This window comes from Episyrphus balteatus, chromosome 1, assembly GCF_945859705.1.
Source record: "Episyrphus balteatus chromosome 1, idEpiBalt1.1, whole genome shotgun sequence".
NCBI lineage: Eukaryota > Metazoa > Arthropoda > Insecta > Diptera > Syrphidae > Episyrphus > Episyrphus balteatus.
The window spans coordinates 172816524-172840532 of NC_079134.1; the positions used below are offsets into that span (position 1 = coordinate 172816524).

A 24009-nucleotide genomic window follows, 5' to 3' on the forward strand; every position below is an offset into this window, starting at 1 on the left:
AGTAGCCTGATTTTTGTTTATGTAACAACTGTTCTTTTCATTTGTTATCATCGGTTTACTTAAGATTAAGCTAACAAAGAACAATTTGTTGAATTGCATTTTATTTATAAATTTTGGTGCGTATACGCCACAGTGCACCAACTTTATCGAACTTTATTGTGAATTATGTCATTTTTGATAGCAGTGTTGAAAACTGAAGAATTTTTTAAAACAATAATTGCAGAGGCATTTTAAAAATTTTCAAAGCAAATTCGTTATAGAAACTTGGCCATACTGACTTTTATGAGCATAATTTCACTCTTCTTGATAAGGAAATACCGAAACGATGCAACTTAACTAAAAAAATGTGTCTATTTTTGCAAAGATATGACTACCATACCTTGTGAACTTAAACTTAAATAAAACTGAATACAAACAATAATTGACAACAAAAACTTTCATAATAATTCAACAAAAATAAGCTACTACCTTTCTTGTGAATTTATGTAAACTGATTTAACATTTTCTAGCTACTTACATTTGGCAAATATTGACCGTTGGCATGTTGCGCGTTAAATTGTCTGTTAAACACATCGACAATACAGTTCCATCATCATCGTCATCATAATCAACATCATCATCGTCATACACACATTTTCCATCATTTCTCAGTAACTTCAATTTAGCTACATGTGTAAAAGTACTCTTGTCAACTATCATGCATTCCATAAGTTTTGTTTAACTTTTGAATTAAAAGTGAAAGTTCATCAACTAACTACTCTATTCATTTAGTAAGATCATAGTACCTATAACTTTAACTTTTGTTTATTAGTTTTACTTAAATTTGCATTTTTTGTCATCTTATCTTTCATATTTTTATTTTTTTTTTTTTCTAAATTTTATTTCTCATGTTGCAATGTTAACAAAGTTGCAGCATTTTATGAGGTCTCTTACAACATTTGACAAAAATGATAAAGCAAATAAATCATTTGCACCTACAATGCGATGTACGTTTACACAAATTATTTGGATAAAAGATATTTCCTTATTGCCGGTTTTTTTCCCGTTAAGAGTTTGTTTTTTGCTTATGAATGGGTCGAATGTTGCAAAGTACTCCTCAACTTGGTTGCAATTTGTAAAACACAGTAACTCTTCGTCGTGTATTGATTTCATCAATATTTTTGGTTTTGTTTAGTTTGTTGAACAAAGTTGTAGTATTCAGGGATTTGCTTAAAAATATTTGGGAATACATTTTTTTAGAAGGAATATGAATCAAATGGTTTTTTTCTAACTACATAAGTAAGCCTTCGACATGAAAATTAAAATCGTGAGGTTTTAAATTTAGTTCAGATATTCTGTATAGGTATACAACATCCACAGACAGGAACATAGTTTAGTCGGTATTAATATAAGATTACATATAAAAAAAAAATATTTAGCTGTTGGGGAAAGAGATTTTGACTCAATAGCTTCAATTTTGCTCACGATGATAGAAAAGATATAAAAGGTGGTTTTGTAAAAGGAATTTTGTTTGAATCAGTTTTCAAGCCGTTATTCAATATAATTGATATGAAATAAAACCAATTAAAAAAAATATCATGTGTGCAATTCACACGTGTTAAAAGTGAAAAATTAAAAAATAATTTTTCTTGAAAAAAAAAAATCGAAAAAAATTATTTAAGCTTAAATATTAATTAATATTATATCAATCATTAAATTAAAGGTAATATTATCAACATGCGTATTAAAGTTAAATCAAATTTTTATGTGCTCTAGATCAAAAAATATAACGTGTTTTGAAAAAGAACATCTTTTTATCGTTATCTCCGAATTTTGAACATGAAATAAAATGAAATTTTTCACAATTATAATTTATTTTATTACCTATTTACGGTATATTTTTCATTCATCTATCTATTAAAACAAAAAAATTATAGTCAATTGATTTTTCCTGTCGCTTTTTCGTTTCATCTTGTTTCAAATCACTACGATACTAAAGAAGTTTTCACTTCAAAAATTAATACAAAATGCTTAGTTTTGATGTAATTTACGTTTATACCTTATTTTATAGTTCACAGCCACTAAGTGTAAACTTTTTAAAAAGTAGAACACGGTCAAAAATAAAAGTATGTTAAGTGCCATTAGTAAATTTTCTATGTTTTAGTATAACTGTAATCGTTTCGCAAGGATGTATTTCAAGTTTTTCCAATTTTTCCTGAAGATTTTTTTACGAATACTCTAAACCATTTTTATATCGCCTGACTCAATTTTCTTTTAAAACACTGTTTAGAATTTTAGAAAAGCAAGACCAATTTATTGAACTGCATTTTATATTTTTTGTTGCGTATACGCCACACTGTACCAATTTCAACAAAATTATGAAATATGACATTTTTTGATAGCACTGTCGAAAACATAAGAATATTTACTACAAAAAATGCTGAGTCATTTTGCACAAGAAATTGCCATACTTTTCTCATTTGTGTCTCCATCGATTTTGACATTTGAGCATTAATTAAATATTGGACAATTATTTAATTTCCTTGTCATGACTATATTTTACTTTAAATTTTCATATTTTCTAGCAATTTCTTGATATATATTTTTTTTTTTATTTAAGAAAACCAGATAGTGACTATTATGGTATAGATTGCGTTTAAACATTTTGCTAGTATTTTTAATATTTGTATATAAAAAACCAATCACCAATTTTATAAGCAAAATTATTTGTATCAATAAAAATTAAACACGCAATATCATATTATTTTTTTAAACAATTTTGTGCAATCATTAAAGAAAAGATTTCATTTAATTAACTTCAATTGATAGAGACATGGTTTCGTTATTATTTCAAGTAGAGGTATAACATTTTAATTCATGCAAAATCAACTACTATTAGATTTTATGTGACCATAAACGTGTCTTCAATTGGATAGCGAGTAATAATTATAATTATTCTACCATATCGTATCGTCTACAGATGATTTTTTAGTAACGAACATTGGCCATTAATTTTTATTTCTCAGTGTTGTTGCAAATTGATGTTTAATATCATACACATATTGCAAGCAACTGAAAAAAAAGGTAACCTTTAGCTTGTTTTACACCAACATGCCCTCTAAATAGGTATAACATACCTACAATAGTATAAGGATATGTATGTATATCTTTTGGTTGCATTTTCACACACATCCTTTATAATGAATTGAAATTTATGGAGTTCTAGGTTTTCAAAATAATAAATTTGCCACGAAAAAAAACAAACAAAATGATAGAAACAATTACATAAGTATCGTTTCTTCATAATAAAATATGATTTTGTAAGTAGAACATAAAGGCATGCATCTGATTTTCTAGTAGGTATCTAGAAGATTTGATAATTAACTCTTCTTTATTATTTTTGAAACTCAGGTTGTATGTACTACAGAAAAAAAAAACACTTTTTTGGTTTAGGAGTAAATTTGTATGCACTCATTCTCAAAACTAACGCACACCCTATTTATCTTATATATAGAAAAAAAACTTATTTTGTATCTTATATATCTCAGTATTTTGGTAATTTTCTTATATGAAGAAAGAGTGAGCTCAAATTCAAGAGAAAGAATGAAATGTGTGTAAAGAAGGTTTGTGAATAGTGATTTGCCAGAATTTGCCTGTCAACCTGACAACCTTCCAGAGGTGGGTTATGAATTATTTTTTGGCGCAGGGACATAAGTCCCCGGGACATAAGTCCCGAATTTTTTTTTCGGGACTAATGTCCCACTTTACTGGGTCACAAGTCCCGAATCCAATTCGGGAATTATGTCCCACCTTACTGAGACATTAGTCCCGAAAAAAATTTTCGGGACTTATGTCCCACGTTTTTTTTTTTGTATAAATATATCTATAGAGACTATTAAAGACTACAGCTGACGAAATAATAGAACCGATATTGTTCTCACGATTTTTTTTCGTAGTACCAACTCCGATGTAAGGTACGGTTACAAGCTGTTGGAAAACAAAAGCAAAGCTTGCAAATTTATTGGTAAGTCGAAATTGCATCGTGACAAAATATAAACAAATGTATAAAGTGAAAGTTTAATAATTGATATTTGTGATAACCGATATGAGTACTTACCAGGGTGAAGCGGAAAAAAATTTCTCAGATTCGAATCTCTTTAATTTGCACAACCCAAACGCGGAGCGGAAAAAATTTTGCCCACGGGAGAATCCATTTTGAGGTGTGCAAATAAAAATTCGCGCGAATTTTCAAATCTGAGAAATTTTTTTCCGCTTCGCGTTTATCGAGTTAGAACACAAGCATATCTTTGGAACAAACATTAAACTGGCAAAATATTCTCTTTGAAGTTTGAGTTATATTTTGTTTCCTTGGAGCAAACTGGAGTAAGACAAATTTTATATAAAACTTATTCTTTGATAAGTAAGAATGATTTAAAAATCATAATGGTATTATTTCGCTTTAATAAACCGAAACGAGGCACTTTTTTTTTATTTTTTTTTTTTGAAAATAAATTGACGCGAAAGAGAAAGCCAAATGTTGAAAAATGGCTTTATTTCTCATTTGAAAATTAAAATTATACCAATTCGCGAAATACTTCCTTATTTCACTTGGGCGTATTTCATGGCACCAAAAAATAATGTTATGGATTAATTAGTACCTATATGAACATTTATAGTAAAAATTTATGTATATAAAATAGTTTTCACTTTATTCGGGACTTATGTCCCATTTTCGACTAAAAAATTCAGGACTTCTGTCTCAGTAGGGTGGGACATAATTCCCGAATTGGATTCGGGACTTGTGACCCAGTAAAACGGGACATTAGTCCCGAAAAAAAAATTCGGGACTTGTGTCCCGGGGACTTATGTCCCTGCGCCTTATTTTTTTCAGCTCAGCTTAAAACTATATTAATAGAAAAGTAAGAGAATATTTAACATTAAGACCTTCAAAAATTAACTAATGGAATAAACAGACAGATGAGTGTAAGTTATCAAATATTGCATACAAAATTGGAATTGAAAAGAACTTTGTTTCGATTTTATTCTTAAAGAAAAAACAAAAATTATGTCCATATCAGTTTTCAGAGCATGAACTGTTCGATATATTGTTTAGAATTTTGAAGTCAATTAAAATACGATACACTGATATTATATAGCTACACTACAAAAGTAAAGAGATGGTCGTTAATTTTGAACTGGAGTATATTTAATTGGTAAACAAACATGTTATTTGAATTTACTTTTGTTATGAGTTTATGGAAGATGGATTGTAGTAATTTCCATTTTAATAAGAAATAGGAAATAACATTTCTGTATACGATATGACATTTTAGAACTTCTCATGGTGTTTTTTTTTTTTTTTTAATTTAAAATCGTAAAGTGTAACGAAAAAGACACGTTCTAGTAGCAAGCATAAAATTGATATTTTGTAAGCTTGGCTGCACTTTAATGTCTAAAAATAGAAATAATAAATTGTATTTTTCCACGTTAAGTTGAAGATAGTTAGAATAAATTTTTTTTATTTTTTTAAGTAGATTTAAAAGTTAATTGTGGTATATTTGAGTTCATTTCAACGCAATTATTATAATAAGCTAAAATGTCTTAATTTTGTTTTAATTTCCTTACCTACTTGACTTAACAAATCCAAGAGGTATACATTTAAAAAAAAAAGTGCTGCACAAGGAAATATTAACCATCTATTGGTTCTATTAAATGTTGCTCTTAAATCAAACTTGCATTTCTAAATTGCTGAAATTAAATCTTTGTTTGATCTCATGACAAATTGATTTTAGATTTTTTTATTTTTCATATTTTGAAGAGTTTGTACACAATATTTATGATACATAAAATAAAATAAAATTTTTTGAGCATGATGGCATTGCCGTTTGTCCGATTGACAATAAAATTTTTACTCTATATAAGCTTAATAAATGACATTAATTTAATATATAAGACATTGTTTTAATTTACAATGGGCACGTTCAGGAAATATTAAGGTCTTTTAAATCAGAAGATAGTTTATCGAGTTTATCAAACAGAACATTCGCTATTTGTGGTGAAACAATACAAGAGTTACATCGCCACATTATATTAGGATCTGCGACCAAAACTTTATAGCTATTTTCAGATATCCCGGCACATTTTTTATGGTATTTATTTTTGCAATAATATTCGCATTGGATAAAGTTTGAATCCACAAACTCTAAACTACATAAATTACACACATTAGATGACATGTTTGGCAAAAGGCAAGGGAAATTTATAGCAAAATAATTTTAATACAAGAGCTAGACAAAAAGACGTCCGATCGAAGCGAAAGCTCACACAATATTTGAGTAAATTGACTAAATTAGTTTGGATGTGATGCTATTGTCAAATTTCGAAATTTATTTAAGAATTTTACCGGTCGCATGGATAAGAAACCAAATTTCACTTAACTGTAATGAATAAATAAAATTACTTATAACCGATAATGCACTTTTTAGTTCTTTTTCACACAAATAAATTTAATTTTGCTTAATTAATTATTTAATTAAAAACAATCATCTGTCATGTTGACAAAAAAAACTTTCCTAAATTTTTAGGGACAATTTTCTTGCCTAACTTTCCAGTCAGCTTTCCATTAATAATACCTAAATTGGAAGGATTTTTTTTGACAGCTGACCAATCAGATACCGAGAAATTACCTAAATATTTAGTCCCTAACGTTTCTGAACCTGTCCAATAACTTTTTTGTAATAAATTTTTTTTAAATAAATAAATAAATAATTGTGTGACAATTTCAAAAATCACCATTTATAATTCTGGTAACTATCGAATGATTTGAACTATCGATAGAGTTAATACCTGAATGATTTGAACTATCGTAGTTCTTTCATTTATTCATTCGAATAAAAACTATCGAATAAAACCATCGAATAAAAACTATCGGATAAAAACTATCGAATAAACTATCGAATAAAAAAAAAAATAGTCGAATAAAAAAACTTTCTTACAAAAAAACTATTCGAATGAGAAAACTATCGCATAAAAAAAACTATTCGTATGAAAAAACTATCGAATGAAAAAACTATTCGAATGAAAATAGTAACTAAATGAATGAATGATTTAAAACTTTCGAATGAATGAATATTTTACAACTCGCTGGCTGAGAATTATAAGGGTGTATTTCATACAAAATACAAAAAATGAGTTTTATACACCAAAATTTTCGTAATTTCAGCGGCTTTCAGATAAAATTTAAAAAAAAATTGAAAAAAATTAATGGCGACGGTACAGGTAAAAAAGACATACAACTTTCATGATTTTACATAAATGTATTAATATAATAAGGTTCTATGTTATTCAAATTGCAACATAGAACCCTTTTACTGATTTTTTTTTCAAACAAAAAAATGATTTAAGTTACATAGAACTTTTTTACGCAAATTTTTCAAAATGAAATCTTATGGAAATGATCTTTTTTTTTAACTAACGTACAAATAAAAGATCTTTTGATGTTTCGCTGGTATTGAACAACAGGGCTGGAGTCGGCTAACTTGATAGTCAATAATTGACAGTCAAAAACGACGATTTTGCTCCATAATTCGTCGTTTTTGACTATCAACTATCAAGTTAGCGGGTTTCACTCCAGGGCGTTTGCTTAACAGCAAAGAATTTTTGTATCTCGTTCTGTACTCTTTAAACCAAAATATGTACTATCCAACCTTAACTTTTGCAATAATTCATTCGGATTACCTAACCTAGATATTCTTGCATTAGAATTAAATTAGAGTAATATTTTTCGTGTGCCAAGAATTGGAAGTAATTTTTTGAAAACTTCTTTTTCATAATCGAGGTTGGGAATTTCGCATAGTTCGTATTAATAAACCAAAAGTTAAAGAAACACTTAGATTCCTTAACTCAAAACAAAAGAAGTCAAAACTCAAAAAGTACCTAAAAAGTACCTTCGGACAAACCTAAAGCCGATGGCAAGATATACTTTCACCTTAGTACAAAAAAAAAAAAAAAAAAAATATCAAACAAAAAATTAACTAATTTTTAGTTGAGTATTTTTTTTCAAAGGTCAAGATTTTACTCTACAAACCGAAGTGAACACTTCGTTATTCATCATAACAATTATATATTAGTTTATTTCTATTTATAGTTTCATCGAATAAAACTTTTTTTTTAACTTGAAGCAAATTTACTTACGTTATACATGGAGACAAATAAAGCACTTAGAATCAAGATTACTCCTCTAAATCCAATCCTCTTAAATTAATAAGATTTCTAATAAAAATATGTAAAATTTCTATAAATGCAACAACGTGATTTGTAGTATTTTTTTCTGTTATTTAAAATAGAATTTGACTGTTTTGTGCAAAACTTGAATAAATCAAAGCCTATTTCACGATGAAGTCACTTTTTTTTCATATAAAATCCATTTATTACATGTAAACTCTTTATAACTATAAGGTTCTATGTTGAACATAGAACCTTTTTCAAATTTTTTTACAAACTTTTTCATAAAAAGGTTCTATGTCATTTTTTCAAAAATGCTCATAGAATCCTTTTTTGTGATGAAATTAATGTTTTTTTCATGGTTTTATGATTTGTTAAGGGTCCTTTATAAGATTGCATCAATACTTTACTGCTATGTAACTATTTTATCCAAAAACCAGCCTTAAAAAACTTTGAGATCGATTTTCTCAAAACTAAGGTGAGTTGACATACAACCCTATAATTCTCAGCCAGCGAACTATCGATAGTTTGATATTTTTTATTCGATAGTTCCCATCACTAAGAGCTATTTTTACAAATTCATACAATTTATCTCCATTCATTTGATTTAACAAGTATATACAATATTCTTCTGCTAAGGTATCACTTGCAAGTACGTTTCTTCTTATTTTCCGTAAAACTGGACAACACCCCAAAAAATGAATGATATCCTCTTGTTCCCTCCGCCCGGTTACATAAATCGCATAAAATTGGCAGGTCACCTCTATGAGCTATGAAATTGAGTTGAAGCAAGGAAAAAATTTGTAACATACTGATTTTTGGAGTTAGGGTGGTTTACAATCTGTGAAAAGTCCTGAAGCTTCCTCTGTCAGATAGTCCTATTACAAGGAGCCAAAGGTCACAAGATTTTTTATTTTTAAAAACGGTAGGTTTTAGACAAAACCATACTTGAAGTAATTGTTCTCATTAAGCGAATTAAGCGAGTTATCCAAGCGATTATAAATTGTGCGATGAAGGGATCTCCCCCCGCTTCTTCTTCATGTTTTGACCTTTATCTAAGCTCTACCAGCTTCATAAGATCATACAGTACTTATTTCCAGCTACTTGGTTCATCTATACTTATATTTATTTCCGTTCCGCACTTTTGAGCAATATCTTCCCATTCCTTAAAATATCCTTTTTTTTTACTTCGCAACATTTGGATGGCCACCATCTTAGGAAGCCGGTGGTGTTCTGACATTTGCATGACACGGAGAACATAGTCCACTTGTAGTTTGAGTGTCTTAGTAAACAACGGAGACAATCCAGACTCGATCATAAGCATTATAGTTCAGCGAGTTGGGAGGTTAAATGAAATGCTCTTTTGAGGTAGTCATGACAAATTGTTTTTCATTCTTTTTGATTGAATAAATCAAAAATATTTTGATTGAATAAATCACCCGAAATCAAAATAAATAAACAAACAGAAAACTGATATTATAAATGCAAATTAGGACCGTCATAAAGTCAAAGAGTTTATCCTTGTGTCGTTTTTCATACCAAGGAAGTGCAAATACAAGCAACAGGTACCTGGCACCTACTCCTTTTAACTCTCTCGTTATAATAAGGCCATAATTCATATTCGTAGGTGACTGTGACATCAAAATGTTTTTGTGTTCCCTTCAACTGTTATTCAATTACAAATTGTGCCTTTTGACTTATTGTATGCAAATTACCTGTGCGAAATAATAAAAATATCGAATTTCGATATCGAACATCAAACATTTTGACAGTTGTTACTCTCTGAGAGTTCTGGGATGTGACTCTGACTTGTATTTGCAAACCGATACATCCTTTTCCTTAACTACTCTCAATTCAATTAGTTATGAAGAGATAGGTAGGTTCTCGTAGGTAACCATGTGTCATATATTATATGTCATTGAATTGCATTTCATTCAAATTTACTGAGTGACTGGATATATATTCAAAAGGATGGAATCTCACTTTATAAATCTGTTGCTATGTAAAGATGATATCCGAAACGACATTTTAATCCAACACAAATATGTAATTTCTTTTATAATATTCAATATCCTTTTATTTTTTGTTGTTGTTGTCATTTCTGTTTTCCTGTTCCTTGTTAAACCAAAGTTATTCATTGGTTCACAAAATAGAGATAGAGGGAGCTATTTTAACGATTTTTGCTTAGTGAAGTGGGGTAATTGTTAGAGAATTTTTATTCACATCTTTTGCGCCATCTTTTGTGGCATCCTTGCACCGGAGGGTCACCAATTGCCGGTTTCCTTATCTCATTTCTGTTTAAGAAAATTTTTTCTTACAAAAAATTGTCTTCTACTTGCGCGGAGAAGAAATACATATTGCTATTGCCATTTTTATGTATAGTTTGTGTAAAAATAGAAGCAAACAAAAAAGAGGCAAGATTCTGAGTTTTTTTTTTTATTGCACATTTTTACCTTGAAAAATGACAGTCACAACAAAAGTGACAGTTTAACGTAGGTTGAAACGGATGGATGGATGATGATATGTGGAAGGAAGAGAAAAAGGTCATTGAAACCTCATATACATGTTTGTCTACTTGATATTTGTGGTGAATGTTGTGTAAAAGAATTTCCTTCTTTGGTTAAAATAGAAAGATTATGAAATGAGCTCGAATATATCAGTTTTTTTTTTTTTTTTTTTAAATTATTATGCAACTTAACAAAAATTTTGGGGGAACTTTTCTAAGAGATTTTGGGGTTATCAAGAAGGAATTGAAGGAGAAGACACAATGTAAACAGTCAAAATAAAGAAAATTCCGTGAAGAGTGTTAGGTGCTCTCAGGTAATAAGGACTATAAAAAGGACTTTGCCAAATTTTTTTTTCCATTCAAATTGACAAGAATAATAGATGACATTTTAACTCTTTTATGTATTTTCAGCTACAAGACTTCAATTAGAATAACATTTCTATAAGAATTCGAAGATATTTCAGATCACAACAAAAACATTACTGTTAAAAAAAGAGCCAAGTTCTCCTATGTTGAAATTATGCTGGCACAAAAAGTATTGAGATATAAAAGTGTACCAAGTTCTAAAGTTTGGGTTCAAATTCGTATCAATAAAATTTTGATTGTTTACTTGACAATTTTTCTTTTAAATATCTAGTACAGGAAAGTTAGTAAAAAAACAGGCATATTGTGGAACGAAATATAGGACGGCTGATTTTTTCAAATCTGAAAGAAGGGTATTAGAAAAGCTTAAGTCCTGGTTTTCGGGACGCCACCCCCCTGGCGAAATCCGCCATTTTGAAAAACGCGAATCGCTCTATATCTCCAAAACCGTGTGTCCTAGAGAAATGGTTATCAGGCCAAAGTTCTTGGAAATTTAATTATCCTTTTCTTTGTAGTACATTATTTTTCTGATCGGGCAATAGTTTTTAGGTTATGTTGTTTTAAATTTTATTTTTTCGGTTTTTTTAATTTTATATCATTCCCGGTAATAGTAATATAATTTATTAAACAGTAAAAGTTATAGACCATCAAATTTCCAATAGTTTGGTATATTTTTGAAAGTCATGCGATGTATGAGTCGAAAGTTATTGATCTGAAAACTGTAGTCTAAGTACAGGAAAGTTAGTAAAAAAAAGGCATTTTCTGGAACGAAATATAGATAGGGAAGTTGATTTTTTCAAATCTGAAAGAAGGGTATTAGAAAAGCTTAAGTCCGGGATGCCAACCGCATTAATAAATCCGCCATTTTGAAAAACGTGAATTGGTCTATATCTGCTACACTATTGACTTGCCCGAATAAGCTACCCAATTAAAGTTGTAGGTAATATAAATATCTTTTCTTATGCATTCACTGTTTTTCAGCGGGGACAACACTTTTGAGGTTATGTTGTTTTATTTTAATTTTTTTTGGTTTTTTTAATTTTTCTCAGTCTCTATGATAGAAACAAAATTTTTTAGTATCATAAAAGTTGGATGTTTGACTAAAAACAAAATATGTGTATCACAATAGCTGCGTTCCTTTGGAAATATTTATCTACTTTTTAGTACTTAAAACTACTTTGAACTACTTTTGCTATATTGAAAAAGTAGTTCAAAGCAGCTTTAAGTACTAAAAAGTAGATAAATATTTATAAAGGAACGCAGCTAATATTAAGTTTCATCTTATATTATATATTTCTTGAAAATATTGAAATATTATTCCGTATCTTTGGTTTGAAAAGTCATATAATCTTCAAAAGGATACCAAATTAATGGAAATTTGATGTTCTACAACTTAAATGATGCTAAAAATTACGTTTTATCATAGAGACTGAGAAAAATTAAAAAAAAAAACGAAAAAATAAAACAACATAACCTCAAAAGTGTTGTCCACGCAGAACAAAAGTGAATGCAAAAGAAAAGATATTTATATTACTTTGGTTAAGTAACTTATTCTGTCAAGCCAATAGTTAAGTGGGTAAGATATAGACCAATTCGCGTTTTTTAAAATGGTGGATTTCGCCATGGGGTTGGCTTCCCAAGAACCAGGACTTAAGCTTTTCTAATACCCTTCTTTCAGATTAGAAAAAATCAACTTCCCTATCTATATTTCGTTCCACAAAATGCCTTTTTTTTACTAACTTTCCTGTACTTAGACTACAGTTTTCAGATCAATAACTTTCGACTCATACATCGCATGACTTTCAAAAATATACCAAACTATTGGAAATTTCAGATTTGAAAAAATCAGCGTCCCTATATTTCGTTCCACAAAATGCCTGTTTTTTTTACTAACTTTCCTGTACTTAGACTATAGTTTTCAGATCAATAACTTTCGACTCATACATCGCATGACTTTCAAAAATATACCAAACTATTGGAAATTTTATGGTCTATAACTTTTACTGTTTAAAAAATTATGTTGCTATAACCGTTAATGATAAAAACTTAAGAAAAACGAAAAAATAAAATTTAAAACAACATAACCTAAAAACTATTGCCCGATCTGAAAAATAATGTACTACAAAGAAAAGGATAATTAAATTTCCAAGAACTTTGCCCCGATAACTATTTCTCTAGGACACATAGTTTTGGAGGTATAGAGCGATTCGCGTTTTTCAAAATGGCGGATTTCGCCAGGGGGGTGGCGTCCCGAAAACCAGGACTTAAGCTTTTCTAATACCCCTCTTTCAGATTTGAAAAATTCAGCCGTCCTATATTTCGTTCCACGAAAAAGTCTATCTTTCCTGTACTAATCGATTTTTAAAGTTATTTCAAAAATTTGCCAAGTAAACAATCAAAATGTTATTGATACGAATTTGAACCCAAACTTTAGAACTTGGTACACTTTTATATCTCAATACTTTTTGTGCCAGCATAATTTCAACATAGGAGAACTTGGCTCTTTTTTTAACAGTAATGTTTTTGTTGTGATTTCACTACTTTTTGCAAGGTATGGCTGTAGAATGGAAAATCTCTATATTTGATGAAAATTCAGTGAAAATGGGCGGTTGCCACGCAACCTGTCTGAAATTCTCAAACTTTAATTTTTTTCCTTTGTATAAACTACCATCTCTACCATTCTACCAAATTTCAAGATACCTACGATAATCAGAAGGGCTCTAAAATATTTAATGAAAATTCAGCGGAAATGGGCGGTTGCCACGCCCCCTGGCTAAAATTTTCAAATTCTAAATTTTTTCCTTTGTATAAGCTACCAGCTCTACCATTCTACCAAATTTCAAGATTCTAAGAAAATCAGAAGTGCTCTATAATATTTGATGAAAATTCAGAGAAATGGGCGGTTGCCACGCCCCCTGGTTGAAATTCTCAGATTTTAAATTTTTTCCTTTGTATAAACTACCATCTCTACCATTCTACCAAATTTCAAGATTCTACGATAATCAGAAGTGCTCTATAATAATTGATGAAAATTCGGCGAAAATGGGCGGTTACCACGCCCCCTGAATTGAAAATCTCAAATTTTCGATTTTTTCCTTTGTATACACCACAAGTCCTATCACCATGTAAAATTTCAAGTTTCTACGATAGCGGGAAGGTCTCCATAATTTTGATGATCTGTCAGTGAGTCAGTGAGTGAGTTACGGTTTTCGCGATTTTTGAAGTCCTTTATCTCAGAAACTACTCATCGTAAGAAGCTGAAATTTTGTGAGGAATTTGGGTTCGGCCAGCTCAACAAATGTAGCGAGTTTGAAATGTCTGGCATATTTGGTGTGGAAGTTAGAGGGGGGTCGAAAATGGCCTGAGTTGTTTCCTGTAAATAAGGGTGTAGTGCCAAAGTTGCTAGAGAACTTGGCTGGGCACTACCGTGCCCCTTGATCTAAGAAACCTGAATTGGCTTAAAATTTATGGTTTTGATCACTGCTTTCCTCAATATACTGGCTAGTGGGTATCTTACAGATTATAACAGTTATTTAATACTTTTACTTACATTGTAGAGGAGAGGGGGGTACCTTAGGACACTTTTTACAAAATTATAAGGTACGAGTTAAAGTTTTTTTTTATAATAGAAAAAAATGTTGCGTATACACCAGAGTGAACCCTCAAATAAGCAAATATTAATATTTCTTTTTGAATATCATTGTTCTTTGGTATTTTATCTTAAAAAAAGATCAATTTTTGCGACTGAAATATAGTGTTTTATTGTTAATTTTTAAAATTTTTAGTAAATCTTTTTAACTGTCCAAAACTGCCATTCTAGAGGATAGCTTTGGACACAACTCTACTTAATTCTTTTGAGTAAGAAGATTTTCAAAATGTCGAAGTTTTAGAACATGCGCGAAAATGAAAAGTGAAAAATTTTTTCCGTATTCAAACCAACTATTTTGTCATATATTTAACGACCGCTATGCTGGATTTGGATTATTTTGATTCGTTCGATAATATAAGGCATTGATAGGCTACAAGTTAAGCTGTGTTGTAGCGTTTTGTATGGATTTAAAATTCAAATATTTTTTTTAATTTTGACAAAGCCGATAAATGATAAGAATATAAGCAAGCTTGTCTAGGGGCAAATTAAATATTTAAGCAAGCTTAGGTCAATTAAAATAACCTTCGAAAATCAATTTAAGAAAATCTAATAAATATAACTGAAAATGTTTTATATTCTAAACTGTTGATAAATACTTGAAAGCTGACGAGATCAGAGCCGAATATTGTAAAATCCTTAGTGAGTGATCTAAAGCATTTCATTAATTAGTATTGGCGTTTGAAATTTCGAAAAAATATCTACCCTAAAACTAGCATAATTTTGTTTAATATTTTCTCTAACGCCAAAAATATTTGTTTGTCTTTACTATTTTAACAGAGGTATTTAAATCTCGTAACCCCCTCGTCTTAAAAGAAATACCTAAAAATTCGGGTACAATTTTAAAACAAAATTTTAAAAAAATTTTATTTTCAAATGCAGTTTTTTTTTTGCAAAACTTTGCCTGAAGTTAGGAAGACAATTAATTCGAAAGTTACCAGTGTTATTAAATAAAAATGATTTTTATTTTAACTTGTAAAATAATTCTGGACTAGCGGAAAACAATGCAGAGTTGTTTAAAGGCAAATTATTCAATCGAAGTACTTGTACATTAACATTACACTGTATTTTGAGGACATAATGGTCTTAGTTTGTCCGACTTAAGGCTAAACCCTAAAACAAAAGCACACGAATCACACAACGTTTTTGTTTGGTTATTCTTAGAACTCTTCGGAACTGTTCGATTCAAAATGCAAGACGAACAAACTTTAATATTTTTAATTTCAAAAAGCACATTTTCAAGTTTATGCCTACTATCAAAATTTTTGTAAAAAAAAAATGTTGGCATGACAACAACTACGTACCCCAAACCGTCTTCTGTTTTTGTATTTTTTATTTGTGTTGGTATCGGTCCAAATGACACAAGACATGTTTTAAAAAAATAGTTTTTACTAAAAAATTGTACTAAAGTATTAAAACTATTCGTTTTTATACTTTTTTTGGCCTTGTCCAAAGGTACTCCTGTCCTAAACTGTCACTTTGTTTAAGTGATCAGAAAAGAAAAAAACACCAAATGCGGTCGAAATATTTCAATGGACTACTTCAATTTTAAGTTTTTTATGGTAGTAATTGACACCATTTATGTAGGATAAACTTCTGTCTAGCTTTGTGTATTATCAAAGCTTATAAAACGTGTTCATCTTCAATAAACGCCTTTATATATAGGACCTACGAAGAAATCACACATGTAGCTATAATTCGTTAAAATCCTTTTCAATCAACAAGTGGTTGTCGGGTGCGTCTATTGAGAAATTTTGTTAAATTCTAGGTTCACCTAGATGTACATTTTGTGTGAAACAGAAGAATATGCGAGTGATAAGGGTTTTGTGAATAGAAAGTCTTTCTACATTGGTCATATATTCACATTGCAATTGGAGATAAGGTTCAATTTTGTGTTGGTAAACTTGTGAAGGTAAAAACTGAAGGGCGAGCCATTCACAAGTCACAACAACGTTTCATTTCGAAGGGGTTGAATATGACTTATGAAAAGAGTATTCAATTTAATTTTTTGAATCAAAAATGTGGAAATTACAATAGAGTTTTGTAGTGTAGTAAAAAAACATATTTTTATTATATTGGAGATAGAAACACATTTTTCAAAGAATTTTTTACTGATTGGGTACAAAACTTCATAGTGAGGAAGAATTTAAAAATCTTGCTTTTTTTGAAAAAGTACAAACAGTTTTTGCAAATTAAAAACAAAAGCAATCTAGAAATATTGCCAAATTTACTATATTTCTTCAAAGGTTTATGCGCAACGCAACACGTACATTATGATTATGTTAGTTGTCAGATTTTATCGTATTAAAATTAACATGAACATTTCCTTCGTTTTTTTTAAAGCGTACAAAATTAGGAAATAAAGACCTAATAGAAGAACATTAGATATGCCTTATTGCATGCACTAAAGTGTGAAGTTTTTAATTATGCATTAATTTAGTTGTTAGAATAAAATTATGTCAAATGATTACTATCAAACGATTGACAGCTAGACAAAATGTCTATTCATGATATAATGCTTCTTTAAGACCTTTTCTACATAATACAAAAATGCCTTGAAACTTGAATCAATGTAGTAGGTACATTAAGAAATTTGAGAGCCCAGTTTACCATAATGCACGCTAAAGCTCAGTCATGCAAGTCCATTGAATAGCACCTTATACCTTACCGTTACAGTTTGATGGGTGAAAGATAAGCTTCAATTTAAAAACAAATTGACCACCCAATATGCTTACAAACCATTAACATAGACTAGACTTAAGCTTAACTTCAACCTATCCACAAGAGGTAATATAATTAACCAAGGTGAAGTAACATAATATTCATAGTCTATTTAATTTTCATCTCTTTGCTGACGGATACAATGAACTTATAAACTCAAAACTTCACTACTCTTCATGCTCATTGGAGCTTGAAGGTGCATTATTGTATCTGCTTGTCACACCAGTTTTCGTAATTAGCACCCAACAACTCATCGAGTAAACTACCTAGATTTACTTTGTTTTGAGAAGGAAGAAGAGGTCAGTTTTTGTGTTGAGTAGTTGTAGAGTTGATTGAATATATTAACGACAACGTTTATTTCAAAATTTTCAATAAAATCCTTAATGAAGTTGTCTTTCATATTTTTACTACTTTTTTTTGAAAAGCTAACAATGAAATGTTTACTAAGCTTCTGAATGCAAAAAGTAATTTAATAAACAAAAAGAGATATATTTTTCTTGCAACAAAAGCCAAATAAAAAATATCCGACTTAATTGGCCATAAAAATGATTGAGTAGCAGAAATTTCATAAAAAAAACTATCTGCAGTAGTTTTGTGAATTCGTGCCGGTCACTGTTGCAAAGTTGCTAATAAGGCATCAAATATCAATGACGTTTAATGGATGCCCTCTCGCGATACATTCCTTTTTCATTATTTTCACATCTTTAGAACCCATAATCATGGTGAGAGTAAAACAAGTTGAATATGAGATTCATGTTAAGTGCCTAAGGTCTCTTGTGTATTATTTCATCTTATAATTGATTGCTTCACACTGCAGATAGTAACCAAACAAACCGAATAGATTCTTAATCGGAGTGCAATTTGTTGTATCCACGTGTAAACGTGCGTTGCATACTCGGAGTTGATTGCATCATATTAGTCTGTAGTCAAGATATACCGGTCTATGTTGAATCCTGTTAATTGAAATCATTTAGGCTAGACAAATGTTTGAAAAGTGTTAAAATATTTGCTGTGGTTTAAACAATTTGATGGACACATGATTTTTGACATCAAGCTTGAATTAAAATTAAACTGTTAGATGGTTTGTTTTGAAAACATATTTGCAGAGGTGCGTTATTTTTCTAACAATAGTTAACTTTTGTTGACAATCGTAAACTTTTGTCGTTCCTTTATTGCAAAATAGTTACGATTTGTAACTATTTGACAGCTGAACATCATTCCTAAACTCGTTTTGAAGTGTCAAATAGTTACGATTCGTAACTATTTCTAACTCACCTCTATGCTATCAGTTGAATCTTGAACCCTCATGAGATTGTTAATGTTTCAAAGTGGATGTTTTGTTTACAAAACCAACTCAAATTTTTTTCTTTTGGAAATAAGCGGAAAAAATGAAAATACAAAAATTGTTGGTGGTTTGACAGTATAACAATTTCTAACACTAAATCGTTCCTAAATAATGTATTAAAACCCAACAAATTGCAACAATGACACTTTAACAATATTTTTTGACATAACAACCATAGTTGACTATTGTTAAAAAAAGAAGGCAACTCAGGAATCGTTACTACGTTTAAGCTTTATAATTCTCATAACGGTTCAGTAATAAGCCCTGCACAATCGGCTCTTAAGCAAACTGCTCAAACGTCACTCTGTACACTTTGATGACATTGACATTTGGGAGTTTTCAGATTTGCCTTTGACAGATCCGCTTACATCCCTGTTATGAAAATGACAGCTTCAATATAGGTTTGTTTATTTTCATTACTTTTATTTGGGGAGCATGTAGCCATAAACAAAAAATACCAAGACTGGAAACTTTCGTACGTCTTTCCCCCCAAAACCCTTTTGTGTACAGTGCTGTCTGTGAATATATGTGAAAGCCACCACGTTGGTAAATGACGTTAACACGCACACATTTATAGATTCACGACATTCACCACACATCGGACACGAACACAACGATAGGTTCACGACATTCGCCGCACCTCGCAGCTTGTAGGCAAACGTCAGTTGACCGCCGAGTTTCCAGTCTTGGTATTTTTTGTTTATGCATGTAGCCTCATAATTATGAAAATTTGATCGTGTTGTCTAAACCTTTAGTTGAACGTCTTAAAAGTTTTTTTTGATTTAGAGGAGGAATTCTATTATTATGTACTATAAAACTCCGGAATAAAGTCTCCTACAGGAAATTATCAAGTGATTATCAGTGTTATTAATCAGAAACAAACTTGGCAGCCCTGATTTTTAAATGACATTTATGTTTGTTCGGCTACTTTTTTTGCACATAAAACAACCGACTTCTGCAATAATGGGGAGAATTTTCTACAGTGACAGTGACACAAACGGAATTTTTGACTAAAATTTGACAGCTGAACATTAAAATATGATCACAACAACAAAATTCTCATTTACACTCACATTTTAATCATTAAAAACTTTTTCCTTCTTTAATTTCAGGTCAAAAACTCTGTGCACCACACATCATCTTAAACAATGTTTCATCTTCTTGTCTTCCTTCTATCGCTCTGTCATCTTAGTCCAGTAACATTTAGCGAGACAATCGATGCATCAAAATTTTCCATAAACGACCTGAACAACGATGACTTCAACAGTCCTAAGACACAAACAGAACTTCCCTCCCTTCTCGAAGCGATAGACTATCCAATGATCAAAACTAACAGTGATGAGACCGAAAACGATTTAAACGATCCCCTGGCATCACTTAATATTGATTACAACGCCATCATTATGCAGTTGAAGAAACAAAGACAAAAACAACAGGCTGCGAACACAAACTTTATGCGATTTGGACGAGACAAGAGTTTAATGAGATTTGGGAAACGTCAAGTGGAGAGTATGCCAACCGAACAGGCCTTAGAATCATTTGCCCCTGGAACACGATTTGAACGAAGTAATGGAGCTGAAGGTGTTCGCGATTCGAGGGGAGATAATTTCATGCGATTCGGTCGATCAGGTTCGGGATCGAAATTCATGCGACTTGGACGATCACCATCGTCAGATTTCATGCGATTTGGGCGATCTCCTTCGTCAGATTTTATGCGATTTGGACGAACGCCATCGGACTTTATGCGATTTGGACGTACCCCTTCAGATTTTATGCGATTCGGTAGAACCCCAAAAGACTTTATGCGATTTGGTAGAACTCCATCGGACTTTATGCGTTTTGGACGAGCTTCATCGGATTTCATGCGATTTGGTCGAACACCCTCGGACTTTATGCGATTTGGACGGACACCTTCAGATTTCATGCGATTCGGACGTACTCCATCGGACTTTATGCGATTCGGACGAACCCCATCGGATTTCATGCGATTCGGTCGAACTCCATCGACAAACTTTATGCGTCTTGGCCGAAGTCAAACAGGAATGATGCGTTCGGCTAAGAGTGAGCATCTGGCACGATCAGATATGGATAAGAATTTCATGCGTTTTGGACGTCCTGATAGTTTCTTGCGTTTTGGTAGAGCGTCTTCGACAAATGCCGATACAAATCCAAATTTTATGCGTTTCGGAAAGCGACAGAAAAATGAAACAAGTCAAAATTCTTCGGAACAAAATCAAACAGACAAATCGATTATATCTGCGGAGGAATCTACGACTTCATTTCCTTATCATGAGCTTGAAAGTGATGTAGATCCAATCGATATGATGTTTTGGAATGATTTAACTTCTGACTCTGATGATGATAAATAAGAAAACACACGCTTTGCCAATGAAAATAATCGAATCCAGGTTCCTAAAAGTAGACCCTCTAAAATATTCACGAAACCAAATTTATGTAAATAATAATTAACTTTTTTAAACCAAAAAAAAAAAAAGGAAAAAGTTCTCTATCACAGACTACGAATGAAGTGAACTCTTAAATGGGCTGGATTAAGAGTTCACTTCAACATTTTTATTGTGATGGTTTAACTTTAATTTATTAATTTTTCTATATATTATTTATTTATTGCAATTTATTATAAAAAATAATAAAGAAAATCACTAAAAAACTATTTATATTTTGTTAAACTTATATATAAAATACTATACACTTGAACTTGTATACGAATGAGCTGATGTAATCATATACCTACCAAAAAAATATAAAAGAAACAATTAATTCTTAATGAAAGTTTTAAAGTAAAAATATAAAAGAAACAGAAAAAAAATTGTGTAAAAAATAAATTATAGTATAAATAAAATAAATATATATCTATTTGTGTATGAACGAATACATTCAATGCAAAATAAAAAATGCACAATACCTAGAGTTTTTAATTGATGTCTAGTTTATTTAATATAATCGGAAGGGCGTTAAAGGCTATAATGATTTTTCGTAAGTTATCCACGTGCATAAAATAATGGAGCCTTAAAGTAGGCAAATCGTTCCGAATTTCAGCTCTCACATAAAGTTCTCTCTAAAATCCAATCTTCCTTTAATTTTGCAGATAATTTTTTATCGAAGCTAAAATTTGGTTCAATTTGGGTAATATACTCAAGTAATGCATGTGAAAAAAGTCGAACCCAAGATACCAATCAAGGTTTACACTAACTTAGCAAAATAATGCTGATAAATGGGCACTTTTTCAAAAGTCCTTAAAGTTTTCAGACTTTTTGAATTGCATAGTACTAAAAATATTCAGTTTGTTAATGATAACTTAATTAAGCTGTGTAGAAAAAAATTTAACACAACATCAAACACCAAAAATGACCTCACTTATTTTATTAAATGTAGCTAGTAAGCTGCTATGAGGTAATCTAGTACATTAACTATTAGATCTCTATACTCATGCTTATGTCAAATCACAAGAACCTCGCAAGGTGCTGAATTTTATTTTGTAGGTGAGCTTTTTGTACCTATCACAAAAACTTTTGAATTTGTGATCTACTCACAAGTTTGACTTTGGTGAGAAATAAATCCTCACAAAATCGAGTTATATGATCACCTTTTAAGGTTTTCGTGACTTGTGAGCATGGTATAAAAAGACAAGGTATTATCATTAGAGCCGCCATCTTACAAAATGGGGTAGTAAGTTTTTGACGTTTAATTTGGCAAAGTCAAAAGCAACAACAATTTCCAAGACAAATTTGTTTACAACAACAATTTCAATGGGCAGCTGTCAAAACCTTAAGTAGCCATTTTTAAATTTTGACAGTTCTCGATACAGAGTTTTTTCTAATGATCATACCTTCTCTTTTTATACCATGACTTGTGAGGTTTGACAGAATATAGGGGGGTAAGTTTAAACCCCCATTCAAAGCTGTCTCCCAAATTTAGCCGAGCTGAAAATAGTTAAAATTGTTCGCCAAATAATGCACACTTCCAGCTAAAATATAACATTTTCGGTTCCAAATGTACATTTGTATATTTTTCAAATTAATCAAGTGCATGTATTTAATTAATAATAATAATAATAATAATAATAAACGGAGAACAAAATGTCAATGAAAATTTAGCCCATGTGAATAATATAAAATTAGTGAATTCGAAAAAAAGTTTGGAGATTATTATAGTTGATCTGTAGTACTGTGTATCATCTAGAGCTGGGCAAATCGTTCATTTCAAAAGATCGAATCGTTCAAAGATTGATTTCACCAAAGATTCGGTCTTTTCTATCAATCGTTCTTTCGTTCATTTAATCGAAACCATTTCTTTTTCACTCATTTCGTTCTGACAAATGAGAGAAAAAACAAGAAATCGCATATAACCTTACATATTAACATTTCAATGCAACCATATAAAACAATTTTTCGTTTATATTTTCTATGAGAGTTTTTTAAAAATTTAATTATTTTTTTTTTGAAAATATATTTTTGGAAAATTTTAATGGTAACTTTGATTATCAGTAAGGCATTATGTCTCCGCCAAGTTCAAAACGTCGAAATAGATACATCAAAAATAAAAAGAAGTCAAGGTCAGATATTCGATAGAAATTCCCAATCGAATCCGATTCAATTCAAACTCTGAACCTGCTTATATAAACTTGTATCAGTTGTATGCATGGAATCGAAATGATGATTGAGAATGAATGGAATGAACGAAATCCGAGTTCTAAGAGATTTTTTAGATGATTTTTGATTGTGAACGATTTGGATGAAAAAAACGTTCTTTTCCACTTCGTGGTTTTTGATTGAAAACGATTTGGATGAACGAAACGTACTTTTCTACTTCGTACTTTCTTATTTTATGAACGAGATTGATATAAGGATTGATTGATTTATTTGGTTTATAGTGATTGCAATTACTTACTTACTTACTTAGTGATTGCAATCACTCAGAATTTTCGGTGAACGGGTCAAAAAGACCGAATCAATCACGATTGACACAGCTCTAGTATCATCCTGTTAGCTCAATATTATCAAAAAATTGCCAAGTCCCAAAAAAGAGGTGAACTTTTTTAATGGATCTATGCCTAACCGAATGAAATGTGTCAAAATGTTGTATGGATTTGACAGTTAGTTTAACACATCTACCATTTTACCAGGTTTTCCCAGAGTTTACATCTTTGCCTACCCATCCCGACTAACAAACCTACCCCTAATATTTAAAAATAAATTTTTTTGAAAT

The 24009-nt window shown here is 30.6% G+C and overlaps 1 protein-coding gene across 1 annotated transcript in view; it reads left to right on the forward strand.

Moving 5' to 3' along the window:
- The window catches only part of LOC129905212 (FMRFamide neuropeptides), a 31614-nt gene extending 10046 nt beyond the window's left edge, over positions 1-21568 (forward strand). The window contains exon 2 of the mRNA XM_055980670.1: positions 19896-21568. Coding sequence (XP_055836645.1) covers positions 19932-21152 — 1221 coding nt within the window. The 5' untranslated portion in view covers positions 19896-19931 and the 3' untranslated portion in view covers positions 21153-21568. The remainder of the gene's footprint in view (positions 1-19895) is intronic.
- The last annotated feature ends 2441 nt before the right edge of the window (positions 21569-24009 follow it).